Source organism: Pararge aegeria, chromosome 13, assembly GCF_905163445.1.
Source record: "Pararge aegeria chromosome 13, ilParAegt1.1, whole genome shotgun sequence".
NCBI classification, from domain to species: Eukaryota; Metazoa; Arthropoda; class Insecta; order Lepidoptera; family Nymphalidae; genus Pararge; species Pararge aegeria.
In genome coordinates, this window is record NC_053192.1 from 16567312 (window position 1) to 16581203 (window position 13892).

At 34.8% G+C, this 13892-nt stretch overlaps 2 protein-coding genes across 3 annotated transcripts in view; one reads left to right on the top strand and one right to left on the bottom strand.

Moving 5' to 3' along the window:
• Positions 1-518: 518 nt before the first annotated feature.
• Positions 519-2991, bottom strand: LOC120628841 (mRNA-decapping enzyme 1B). Its single transcript, XM_039897472.1, has one exon. The coding sequence runs from the start codon at positions 2894-2896 to the stop codon at positions 1616-1618; it is 1281 nt and encodes a 426-aa protein (XP_039753406.1). The 5' UTR covers positions 2897-2991; the 3' UTR covers positions 519-1615.
• A 2027-nt stretch (positions 2992-5018) lies between these two features.
• Positions 5019-13892, top strand: part of LOC120628616 (trifunctional purine biosynthetic protein adenosine-3) — a 40841-nt gene continuing 31967 nt past the window's right edge. The window contains exons 1-3 of one of the 2 annotated variants that reach the window (XM_039897079.1): positions 5019-5423; positions 8655-8902; positions 9377-9557. In XM_039897079.1, the coding sequence (XP_039753013.1) occupies positions 5253-5423; positions 8655-8902; positions 9377-9557 (600 nt within the window). In that variant the 5' untranslated portion in view covers positions 5019-5252. The remainder of the gene's footprint in view (positions 5424-8654; positions 8903-9376; positions 9558-13892) is intronic. The other variant, XM_039897078.1, reaches the window with a different exon arrangement.

The following is a 13892-nucleotide window of genomic DNA, read 5'->3' on the forward strand; positions in this document are numbered from 1 at the left end:
TTATTATTATAAAATATATGAGGGAGTTTCACAAAAATATGTAACAAAACCTTATAGTTTTATGTGGCAGTATGGGCGGATAACAAATAAATGTTGCAATACAAAATTATGATCTCAATATCAAATTTATAATATTTAACAAAATTATTACAATTTTGTCATTATATTTACCAATGCATGTTTACTGCTGGACTTTGTATTGTACGGACTCTCACAGCTGTCAAACACTGTTTTGTCCTGCAGCTAGGTGAAACATATTTGTCTTCAAAACTACCATCATTCCCCTTAAACGCAATTGATCACATTTAACATCAATTTATTAATGTTAAGATAACAGACAACTATTGCAATATTTATTGGAAGTCTGCCTACAGCCTACAAAATTAGAAGTTCTATGCCAACACTTAAATAGGTTAATTGTTAAAATGTAGACATATAGTAAAATAATATAAAAAAAAGTACTAAACTACAATTTGAAATTAATATTTTCAGAAGGGTTTAAGTTATTTTTAGATGTTTTATTAATTTTTTATTCATGCAAACATTGTTGTACCTACCTACCTATAGATATTTAAATGAAAACATGAACTACCAAATAATTGGTAACACAGTATGTGCTAACATTCTGTGCTTAATGTAAATACTGAAAGCTATTTTTAAAATAACAGGTAATAAACTGAGAAGATAAACAGTCTTTTATAATTTTGTTTATGCAAATTAAACAATGTTGTCTCCAAACAAATAAAATGAGCATTTATCACTGGAGCAATAAAGGTGGTTTTATACAAAGAAATTTTACAAAAATCAGATACTTTTTCTTTTTAGGTGAAATAAACATTTCAAAGGAATATTGGGGAAGAAATGTTATTATAGTCAGGGAAAATAAGTTTTTTGTAAAGAAATAGAAATTTTTGCATACCTACCTTAAAATCAATACAAATTGTCAAAATCATGTCCTTATTTTTCAAAATTCAATGTATTTATCAAAAGTTGAAAATATGTCATCATATCTACATAGTAAACAATATTATACATATATATTGCATTGAATATTTATATGTATAAGTTTTGTGTCATTTATATGAATATTACACAAAGTCACATTTTTACAGCACAAAATTGTTTTTTTAATATTATTGCTTAATTAAACATCACAATATTTGATTGACTCCAATAATAGCTTTTCAATTATCTAAATAGCAAATAATTGTTAGTATTTTTTGTGCACTGATTAAGAAAATAAAAAAATTGTGATGATTCTTAAGTAACAATATTTTATATTGTCAAGTAAGGAATTTCATAAGAGGTTATAATAAAGAAAATCTGCAAGTGGTTAATTGAGTATCTATGAAACCAATATAAATATCACAAATAGCTTTCCTGTTATAATATTAATGTGACTTATCATTGGATTCAAGCCACATAAATTCATCCTTTATACAGACAACTTAAATGACACTGTCAAAGGTTTAAAACTTATTTAAAAATACTCTGTCCAAAGAAATAACTACAAAACTAATAGTTCTAAACAATTTTAAAGGATTTATACTTCAAATTACAACTGTACATCAATTACCACTAGAGACATCAGCAGTTTGTCCAAAAAGAATGAATTTTATGAAACAGAGAAAGCTTTTTCTGAAAACGATTTGACGTACGCCTCGTGCAACTTGTTTACAAAGTCTGCATCATGTTTGAGAAGATAATTAAAAGCTTGGAGAAGTTGATTCCTAGTTAGTGGCTCGGGGGACGGCAAAATTTCATTTCCTGTTGTGGCTGTAAACATTGTGGGAGGCATCAGAGCTGGCTTTTGATGGTTAGCTAGTGAATTAATAATTGGATAAACTCCCCCAACTTCCTCTAACTTACCACCATTGAATGAGCCCACTGGATTGACCATATCCTGAGACTGATTCAAATATGTGGCTAATGGCGAAGTAGACTTGGGCGAGGAGATATGCATCATGTTGAGTTCACTCTCCAATGGGTTAGGCCCATTTGTATCTATGCTATCAATCTGCTGTATATTCTTCAGATTTGTTCTCTGCTGACTCTGCTTATTAGTGGGCGTTGATTTTAACTGAAAAGAGCTGTTCTGCCTTATGATTGGATCCATAGATGTATTTCCATTTGCACTTTGTGCTTCTTGAGGGGTGACAGAGCGCTGCTGTTTCTCTATATGCTCTACCGAGTGGGCCGGGTTACTCATCAGCCTCTGCAGTAGGAGTGGCCCTTCTCGCACGTCCGTGGGTCGCGGCCCGAAGATCCCCGGAGACGGAAGGGAGGACACTGCAGGCATTTGCGCCGCAGCACCACTGCCCGCTTTTGCAAAGAAATCCATCACACTTTGTGATGCCATATCAGGAGCCCGCGACTGTGTCGGGTCATTTTTATTCGCTTTACCATTCGTAGAATTAAAATCATCTTGAGCCTTGCTCAACATGCTAAATATATCGACTGGAGCGTTTGCCTTCGCCGGGGATGGGTACACTGGGTTCTGCGGCATTTCATTGGGTGATTTCATCGAATCCTTCACTAGAGAATTCAACTTCGTGGCTACCCTAACACATTCGTCTTTGTCGTAGAACCATATGCCGTAAATGCGACACTTAGCGTTTCTATATAACAAGAACGGTTCTTTTAATTGCAATTCGATACCTTTAGAAACTGGCTCAATAAGATTATTTGTGTTTAATCTGTTCATAATCACCAAACTGTGGTAAGGCTCACCATTTCTACTGTACACAAACAAAGCGCCTTCGATGTTCGTTTTCTCCCATTCGTTCTCTTCGAAAGTATATAATGCGACGTGGGTAGCACTATCAATTATTTCTCTGGCATATGGATCTGCCCTCTTTAATGCGGCAAAATTCATACGAAGACCGGTGTCAGCCATTTTATAGCAACATACACAAATACTTTTTAGTTTTTTACACAACCAACAAGCATCACCATTACAGCAAGATGACAGGAACGAATAAAATCGCCATCTTTAATTGTGTTGCCAAAATGCTAATTGCATAATGCCATTGCCAGATACAAAATAGTTATAAGGTACCCCAAAAGTTCAAAAAATATAAACTATATTTGTGTAGGTAGAGTATTTTTCTTCATAATAAGCTTCGAGGCGCCATGCCCATATTCCTATAGTAACAACTCTCCGCAGTAACTCTCCTTATAGTTTGCTACAGCCAAAGATTACTATAGATTATTGGCTACTGCTTACTGTGAAGATCTGTCATGCTCATACAAATTTGCGACGAAAATATTATTATTTTTGTGCATGTTAAATAATGCATTTTGTATGGAGACGACCAGTTGGCAACCGGTTGTAAAAGTATCTATATAAGCGAACAGGCAGCGAAAGGAAAAAACGCTGGCAGCAGGTCATCGTAATTATTTAAAATCCTATCTAACAACAATAAAAAGCTAATGACGCCCAGGTTCTCAAAATTTATAAGCATCTACAGCGCTTATAAATTTTGGAATTTGAGAACTAGTAACAATTATTGCAAGAATATTGACGGCCGATTGGCGTGACCCAGCTTTCTGAGTTCTAGGCCTTGGGTTCGATTCCCACAACTGAAAAAAGGTTGTGTGATAAACATGATTGTTTTTCAGTGTCTGGGTGTATATCGCTATATTATAAGTATTTATGTGTATTATATTCTTTAAAATGTTCAACAGCTATCTTATAAAATTTAAATATTTTTCATTTTTTTATTATTTGTTACCAATTTGACACAGGCTTGAGCATAACATTATAGTGTATTTCTAGTGCATTTATAAAGCACAAGCTGACCCGCACAACTTCTTCTGCATCGAATCGGTTGTTATCGGATTTAAAATCTTTTAGCATTTCTATAACCCGTAGTAACGTCTAAACGATAGGTCCAATTTGAACAATTTAAAGAGAAATTATTATTTATTTGGATCTGATAGGAACGTTACCATCTTAAGATTGTACCCGTGTTTAGATTTTATAACAAAAAGCGGTTACTGTGTCCTAACAATTACGCATTTAGCCTCCCAGACTTTTTTGTAGGTTATAATGATTACTTTAAACATGTCGATCCATCCATCCATACATCCTTACTCACAAACTTTCGCATTTATAATATAAGGAGGATGGTACGTATGCATTCAATCGCTGTCCCATATGCTTTGCGACTCGCTGTTATCTGTGAATAGTTATGTCCTTTATCTACGAATATATTTATCTGATCTTCATTAAAATTACACAATGCATGCTTGATAGTATACACTTTCAAATAAAAAAAGAGTGAGTAAAATCGGTTCAAATTTAATGGAGCTATGAAGTAAAGTTGAGAAAAAATTTCATCTCATTTTCCGGGAGAAGCTTATTGTTTATCGGGATACAAAGTAGCCTATATGCTGACCCGGAATATCAGCTACCACTATACCAAATTTTATTTGAATCCGTTCAGTAGTTTTCACGTGATGCCCGGACAGACAGACAGACAAAAATTAAATAAAAATCTGTTTTGGACTCAGTATCGATTATAAAGCAGTAACATTTTCATATATTAAATGTACAGAAATCTTCCAGTTACAGTTTTATTATAAGTATAGATTAATAATTATTTATAGAGGAAGAAAATACAGTAACTATTGTATGTAGCATAATACATAACTGAGACCAGAGCCCAAAAGTTATAATAAGTTTATTTTTCTAATAAAAAATCATGAACTGTATAATGTTTATCGAACAATTTGGTCTTATTAAAAATCGAGCTTTATAAATATTTTATTATAAAAGTTAGAAATTTAATTACAGTATTCATTACAGTTTAAACGCTTAAATTATTATTTACAGCACTAAGACTCTCATACAATGTAGTAACAATATATTTTTATGATATGTAGGAAATAATTTAAATCATAATAATTATTATCGTTAAAGTATATCTACCTACTATACATCGCTATCTTTCTAGTTTCTAAACGTCAACCAGATTATAGATATGTCATTTTTAAGTTTACGTGCGTGGAGAGTGGTGGTGTAGAAATTAATTTTATTATTTGTGTTATTAAAAACTCAGTGTTCAAATATTTAATAAGAAGTAACATTAAATGTAAATACTACTACATACATTTATCTTTTATGGTTTAACTATAAATTCGAATGAATTCGAAAAAAAACACGCGGTAAAAAAAGTTAATAAACAAGTGTTTTGTTTTCGGTTTTTATATTTTTTAAGTGCGATTTAAGATATTAATAAAATAAGATAATGTCAGAAAATGTTCTCGTGATCGGGAGCGGGGGTCGGGAGCATGCTTTGTGCTGGAAACTCGCAGAATCATCGATAGTAAAGCGAATTTTTTGTGCACCCGGCAGTGTTGGTATTTCTTCCACAAAGGATAATGTAGAAAGTGTGGAAGTTGATGTTAAAGACTTTCCTGTAAGTATTTATTTAAGAATGCGATTAAAAGTTTATTTCATTTGGTGGTGAGGGACGATTTAGTCTAAAAAGCGCGGTAAACAGGGAGTTTCGTTAGTTTACCACACATTCCACACTGGCCCTTAATCGGTTTCTAAGCGGAATCATATTAGAAACATAAATTGTATTAATGGTTTACCCAAATTAGAAATAAATTCCCTGAATTATTATATTCGCCCAGTGGGGGAATCAAACTGAGCTTACACACCCACATAAATGGTCACAAAAAGTGAAACCACTGATACAAACAACTACCATCAGAGAGTTTGTCTTGTAAAAACGTGTCATTTTTGTAATTTCATATAATATTGCATGCATCCTAGTTAACAATTTGCTTGTATAATTATTAAAAACATCATAAGCACCAGGCAAAGAAAGTTTACCATGCAACTCAGTTTGTGTTGCTAAGAAACTAAGAGACTAATTGACTAATTATTATAACATCCATTCCTTTAGCAAAATTTGTGCCTGAAAAGAAGCCTAGGGTCATAATTTGAGATTTCGCATACCTCAATAGACGTACTTTAATCAATTACTTTGTTGCATTGTTTATGGTTATTTTAAGACATACTCTATTACAACAAAACTGCACAAGATATTTTCATTCTAATAAGATCCCCACTTGAACCAAATAGGCTAGTGTGAGATTAAGATTTCATTTAAAATGTTACAAGACATAAAAAAAAATCTACAGGAAACGTTGTAAAAACAACATCCCCACATTAAGAACTGTTGTAAGAGTATTGTCTGCAATAGAATTGCAAATATTTCTAGTCAAAGTACCTTGGATGTGTACATTACAAGTAAAATATAACATACAAATGAGTTCATGGTTGTGACTATATTTGTCAAGTTAAAACTATAGCTCTAATGGTTCCAAACTTGCCCTGGTGTAAAAATAAGCCCACAACACATTATCATTTAAAACCACTGACGTAATAATCAGTGTTTAAAACTATTTAAGAAGCAACCTGGTTGGAGCAATAATTTACAACCAAGCTTTTTTGTCTTTGACGTAGTTCATAATACTATAATAGGAGTTCAGTACACCCTGAACCTTAAGTTATTGCAGTTAATTTGAGTTCCACGTGATTGCCTGTGAATTTAAGTGGCCGGTCATTAAATTATCTAATTTCTGATAACCTTTGAGCCCACTTTTATGTTATAACCTATTGTCTGTTAGTGACAATAATTTGTTGCTATGTATAGATAACAACTTTCTTGTGCACAAAGGAATAACTCCACTGTTCTAGCTTGTTCCCTGTATCTAAGCAGTAGGTAGTAACAATATTACTATATTACTATCCCTATCCCTACTATCCCTACTTCCCTACTAATATTATAAATGTCAATATAAGTTTGTTTGTTACACTTTCACATAAAAACTACTTTACCAATCCTTATGAAACTTTTTAAACATATTCTTGGAAGTGTTAGAACTAATATAGGATACTTTTAATCTCAACGTTAAGCTCGGTTCCTTTGCGAGAGGGGATAAATAATTATTTTTGTACTATAGAGGTCATAATAAGTGTTTAATTTTGCCCAAACTGTGGTTGGAGATCGGACAGTAGCCGATTTAAGACTTAGCAATACTGAATACTTTAATTTTTTTTAGATCTACAACTAAATTTAATACCACATCAAGAAACGAAGTCGTGGGCAACAGCTAGTATATGTGTATAATGTAACTAGTGTCAGTTTTATTTATTTTTCCATAGTATGTAACCATAGGTTACTAACTAAACTCAAAAGGTATCTTTGTTTTTTTCGATTTTTTTATGTTTATATTTTATTTATTTTATTATTAAACTACATAATAAATAATCAAAAGTCAATATAACACGAAAACATAGACCTAATATATTTTCAACATTTTAATAAACTAGAACAACTATAAAAAAATTAGGTACTATACCTACTTAGTCAGTAACAGTATCCACATGTAGTACACTAACAAGACAAAACTATTTCTCACACACTTCTATGTAAAACAAGTAAACAGTATGAGAAACAAGTAAACAGTATGAGAAACAAGACCAGTGGCCCGATTTTCAAATTATAGCATTGAAATTTAAGGTTTATGTCATGTAACACAAAGTATTGTTTGAAATGTGTATGGCGAGACAAAGTGCGAGAAAATATAAGGACTGCTACATAGTTGATATCTCATAGAATTATTTTGTTTCTCTTGCTCCTACTTCGCAATGAAAAGATCTGCAACACACTTGCAGTTTATGGGCTGCATCATCACTTACTATCGGCTGTTATTTCATTCCAGCGCTATTCTATTTATATACATATATATTTTAAATAGGTATATAAATCTGTATACGAAATCTCTAGATTGGTAAAATCATCTGTCTATAACTCACTTAACGCCAAGTGCATCTCCTAATATAAACCCTATTTTTGTTTCAAACAAAATGATAGTATATATTTTTAGTCCAGCGTATCACGCTAAATAAATAGATGTTGAATTTATTGGTACTATTAGTATACAACGTGTAACAGAATTGCGAAATAATATTAAACGATGTATAATGTATATTTCACAAGGAATCACCCTGTAAAAATACTAAACCAAAAGTAGCATATTTATATTTCCATACAAACACATTCAAAAGTTTCCAAGTTTATCCTTATGACATCTTCCTATTGAAGGTAAAACCGAAACGCGCATAGTACCAATGCTACGCAACGCGTACCTAATAAAGTGACAGCAGTCACATGATTATAATTTTGCATAAGATTTCAGTGCTGTATCTATTTCTATCAGAAAAAACCATGGCACTCAGAGACTAAGTGGTTTTCGGTGTCACAGATAAGTCTCAGAGACAGAACATAATTTACCTCTAAAGTTTGTGAAGTATTATTTCGGTTTTCATTTACACGTTGTATAAATTCAATAATAATGCAGTTTGGTGACGGTAGATCAGAATACAGTTTGTCACCATCTCTCGTCTTCCTACTCAAAGCAATAGAATAGACTGAGGGAATATAACAGATTGCGGGCAACAGCGTTATCTGTAATATACCATCTACTGCACGTCTGCGAAGCGTGGCAGTTATGAGCAAACCCTTCTGTTGCGAGAGGAATTTAATCCAGCAGTGGACTGTTAGAGGCTTTTTGAAGTATTCAATTAAAATACATACAATGCCAGTCTCTAAAGCTTTTTTACATTTCCAAAGGCGCTGGCAACATGGTGCAAAGACAAGTCAGTAGACCTAGTCGTAATCGGGCCTGAAGATCCCCTCGCAAATGGCATCGTAGACGCTCTACATCCGAAGGGCATCAAATGCTTCGGCCCCACTAAAGCTGGTGCCCAGATTGAAGCCAACAAGGACTGGGCCAAGAAGTTCATGCAGAAGTATCAGATACCAACAGCTAGATATAAATCCTTTACTGACGCTGATGCTGCGAAAGACTTCATTAGGAGGTACGTGATTTTCTTTCTTCTGCTTTTTAAAACCTTATTACTAAGACTGCGCTCTTTCCGTCTGTCTGTATGTTGTTCTATCACCGAACTTTATCCGACAAGGGATATAATGAACGTGTCCACATGCTAAAGCACCGGAACATGGAATAGGGGAGTTGAACCCCGTTTAATATTACACATATATTATTTGAATATTATTTCCAGTGCCAGTGCTCTGAGAGTTGATAAAGCTGTGGGAGAAGATACATTTTTATCCTTTCCCCGGGGATATCAATGTCTCCTGCCCATGCTAGCCGTGCTAATGGACACGTTAATCTTATTTAGTTATAACTAAATTATATCGCCTGACAAGGTAGGGGATATAATTTTTGTCACTTGGCCGCCCGTGGGGAATCCCCGCAGGTGGCCAATGCAATTACTTTTGTTATTGTATATCTCTGTGCTTTTGTTATTTTTAATCATTTGTGTTTCTAGTGCACCATATCCAGCTCTGGTTGTCAAAGCATCTGGGCTTGCGGCTGGTAAGGGCGTAGTCGTTGCCTCTTCGAAAGAGGAAGCCTGCCAAGCCGTTGACGAAATCCTGACAGAGGCCAAGTATGGTTCAGCTGGGGAGGTGGTGGTTATTGAGGAGCTGCTGGAAGGCGAAGAGGTTTCGGTAAGTAAAATTTTCACAGAGCGAATACATAAATGAATAAATATACTACGACAATACACACATCACCGTCTACCCTTTCGTTATGGGTACTAAGATAACTGATGACTTTTTTATTAGTAAAATATACAACGTGTAAATAAAAACCGAAATAATACTTCACAGGCCTCAGAGGTACATTATGTACTGTCTCTTAGACGTATCTGTGAAAATAAATACCTAATAGTTTTTGAGTAAACCACTGGCATAGTTAAAAAAATGGGACTCCTGCCAAATTATAAGGTACGCGTCGCGTAGCGTAGTTACTATTCGCGTGTCGGTCTTTTATCTTGAACAGGGTTTTGATTAGTAAACACTTAGAATGTTTTGAATTAGTTTGTATGGAGAAATAAATATGTTTCTTTTGATTTAATATTTTTACACGGTGATTCTTTTTTTTTAAATTTACTTATGCATATTTCAATATTATTTCGTAATTCTGTTACACGTTGTAAAAATACTTATTATATACAGATGAACACCCTAACACTGTAAAACATTCATGTTTATCACACCAACATTTTCCAGTTGTGGGAATCGAACCACGCCTTGAACTTCAAAAGCAGGGTCGCTGCCCACTGCGCCAATCGGACGTCAGAGTAATAATATAATTATTCCAATTAAAATAATATTAACTAATAACTAGTAAAGTAGTAAATAAATAAAAGTTATGACCTTTCAAATGAAATGGACGTCATACATAATACATATGTTTAATTCGTTTAATACATCCCCACATACATACATCCGTGTACATCCGCCAGAACCATGGATATGGTGGGAGTCTATTACAGGGATAGATTATAGAAATAGAAATAGAAATAGAAATATAATTATTTATTAGGAAAAGTCAGTACAATAAATCTTTGGAATCCTGACCCTTAAACTAGGAAATCCCGTATCTTAGGGGCCAGTGCCTTCCCTAACTTGATTGAATCATTGAGATAATATATAATGCACTTTAACAAAGGAAACTTTCAAAGGTGTGTTGAGTTCTCTAACGGTTAAGTGAGAATAGCATGCTGACTAAAACCCGGTGTATCTGTGTATGTGTGTGTGTGTTTATGCTTGTGTGTGTGTATGGGTCTGTGCGCCCATATGTACGTGAATGTTGTGGGTGTATGTTCATGTGTTCGTGTGTGTGCGCACGAACTTCCGTTTATAAGGTTATATGATGATGGAAACTAAAAATGTATTTATAATTTTTTCTGTTTCGTCGTAGTTATGTTACGAAGAGATTTTTTAAATTATAGTTTGGAATAGCTCATAGGTTACTTTTTATCCCGGAAAAATATACTTTCGACCTCCTTGGCGCGGGCGCAGCGATAAGCTGGTGGTCCCGCGTCCGATTCCCGTCAGGGGAAATTTTGAATTATATTATTTAAGAGTTTTCTCTGGTACAGTCTGGTGGGAGACTTCGGCCGTGGCTAGTTACCACCCTACCGACAAAGACGTGCCGCTAAGCGCATTCGTGTTCCGATACTATGTCGCTTAGAAACCGTGTAGGGGTACCTATGGGTTAAATATACGAGTAACTGTCATACTCCCTAACCGGTTAGTCCGCTACCATTCTAGATTGCATCATCACTTACAACCAGGTGAGATTGCAGTCAAGGGCTAACTTGTAGTGTAATAAAAAAATAAAAATCGATGGGGCATCTCCAAGGCTAGCACAGACAATCGAATCAACATGCTAAATCACGGGAACATGGAATAGGAGAAGTTTACCCCATTTATTATTGCAAATATATTATTTGGATATTATCAAAATTAAGCTTAATTTGCTATACTCCGCGAAAAGCAGGAGAATCTGTGTGGTGTAATTTATAATTTCTTCAATTCTTATACTCATGAATAATTGTTAAGTCAACATCTCCTGACTTAACAATTATTCATTGTAAAGTCAACATCTCCTGATGATGCACCGGTTTCGGAGCGAAACGTGCGTAGAGGGTGTATTGCCGAGGATCTGTTTGGTGTGGAGTATAAGGATTGAAGAAATTATAAATTACACCACACAGATTCTCCTGCTTTTCGCGGAGTATAGCAAATTAAGCTTAATTTTGATAATATATCATGGATTTCCGCAAAGTAACGCCTGCTTCTATACAATATATTATTTGGATATTATTTCCACTTGTGCGCCAATTCTCTGAGAGTTGATAAAGCTGTGGGAGAAGATCAATTTTTATCCTTTCCCCCGGGGAGATAATTATTGTCTCCTGCGCATTCTAGCCGCGCAGATCTGTTAATTATTACTATTAAAAAAATATGTATTATAAATGATAATATCCAAAATCACATAAGAATAAGTAGCGTTCCGCTCGCCCTGCACTGATAACGGCCTCAGGGGTCACGACAGTGACAATCCATTAATTGGGGGCCTATTAAAAACAATTGTTATGATAAAATCATATTTGTTTTAATTTGATGTTGTTTTAAACGGCCACGAAAGGCGTGGCCTCTCAAGTCAATGCGTTTTTTGTTTTTATGTATCGCAAGACAAGACAAGTTACTTAGCGGGATTCTACAATGATACGTTATGAAAATTAAGCTTTATTTGCTTTACTCCGCGAAAAGCAGGAGAATCTGCATGGTGTTATTTATAATTTCTTCAATCCTTATATTCCACACCAAACAGATCTTCGGCAATGTACCCCTACGCACGTTTCGCTCCGACACCGGAGCATCCTCGGGAGAGGTTGACTTTACAATGAATACTTGTTATGTCACGACTTAACAAATTATTCAGTATAAGTAGCGAGTATAAGGATTGAAGAAATTATAAATTACACCATACAGATTCTCCTGCTTTTCGCGGAGTATAGCCAGTGGCGTGCACTTCGTACATTCACAAAAGCACTGCCTACCTTAAAATTTATGTATAACTCGTATAGGAGGAGGATTTTTGGCGTTTTGACATTCTTCCCAGTGTATGCATACCCTGGTAGGAAGCCCAGTGCACGCCACTGAGTATAGGTAATTAAGCTTGATTTTCATAATTTACGTTTTAGGTCTTTCGGAAAGACTCGTTTAGTCAAATTATCTCATCATTTATACACCCATCGCCAACTAGCCCCAAAGTAAGCGTAGCTTGTGTTATGGGTACTAAGATAACTGATGAATATTTTTATGAATAATATACATAAATTTATTTATTTCAGTAATAATACATATAGATGGAAATAATAATTACAAACTAGCCGTCTAACTGTTCACTTATGGGCATGGTACCCAAAATGCTGGCGCTATTGCCCCTTTGTATAGCTAGACTTAGTCGTTGGGCTAAATAATCGCCAGCTCTTGGGCCACCAGACGTAAGGACCAATTTTTGTGACACTATGTTAATAAAATTTTTCGTGTCCGAAGACCATGGCCCTAGAGTCTCAAACGCAAGCGCCGCAAAAACGTAGTCATTACAAATAACGGAGTATTTACGGCGCTTAAGCATTTGAGCAGATATATACATAAATACATATAAACACATAGACACTGAGAAGAATTCATGTTCCTTGCAATTATTGCCCAAAAATTTCCCAGTTGTGGGAATCGAACCCACGGCTTTGAATTCAGAAAGCAGGGCCGCTGCCCACTGCGCCAATTGGCCGTCAAATGCATAGTAGTCAATTATTATACTAGATTCATAAATTTAATTAGGCACGCGTTATAGATTCTACAGTATGTACAAATGTTTTATAGTTTTGCTTGATAACCCAGAGGTCTTACAGTTCATTGCAAGACGATTCGATGAATCGATACCTATTCTTTAACGACCTTCCCCTTACGATGGTGGGCTTAGTGGCTTTAGAGGTCCCGGATTCGATTTCCGGCGAGCGACAATTTTGAAAATTCGTCCATGCTTAATATTATAAATGTTAAAATGTCTTTGTTTATTGTGTGTGTGTGTGGGAGTGGCATGCACAGGATCTGTACCAGGGTAAGCATAAACATAAAGGGTCAAAATAACCCTCAGTTAATAGGAAAAATGTTAGGGTAGGCAGCGCTTTTGTGCATGTATGAAGTGCACGCTAAGCAACCAATCGACCTTATTTTTAGCCTAGAGTCAGTTCAAAGGACGGAGAGTGACATAGGCTTCTTTTTATCCCAGGAAAGAAACTGTTCCCACGGGATTTGAAAAAAAACCGTAACTAACACGACCGAAAAACTGGGGCAATAGCTATTAAGTAATAATTGGGCTTAACATATTGGATGGAAGCAGGGTATTGTGTATGTTTGTAATGTATATATTTGTGCATTTTTACTATCCCGCTCCCACAATCATTTATTTTCTTCTTTCAT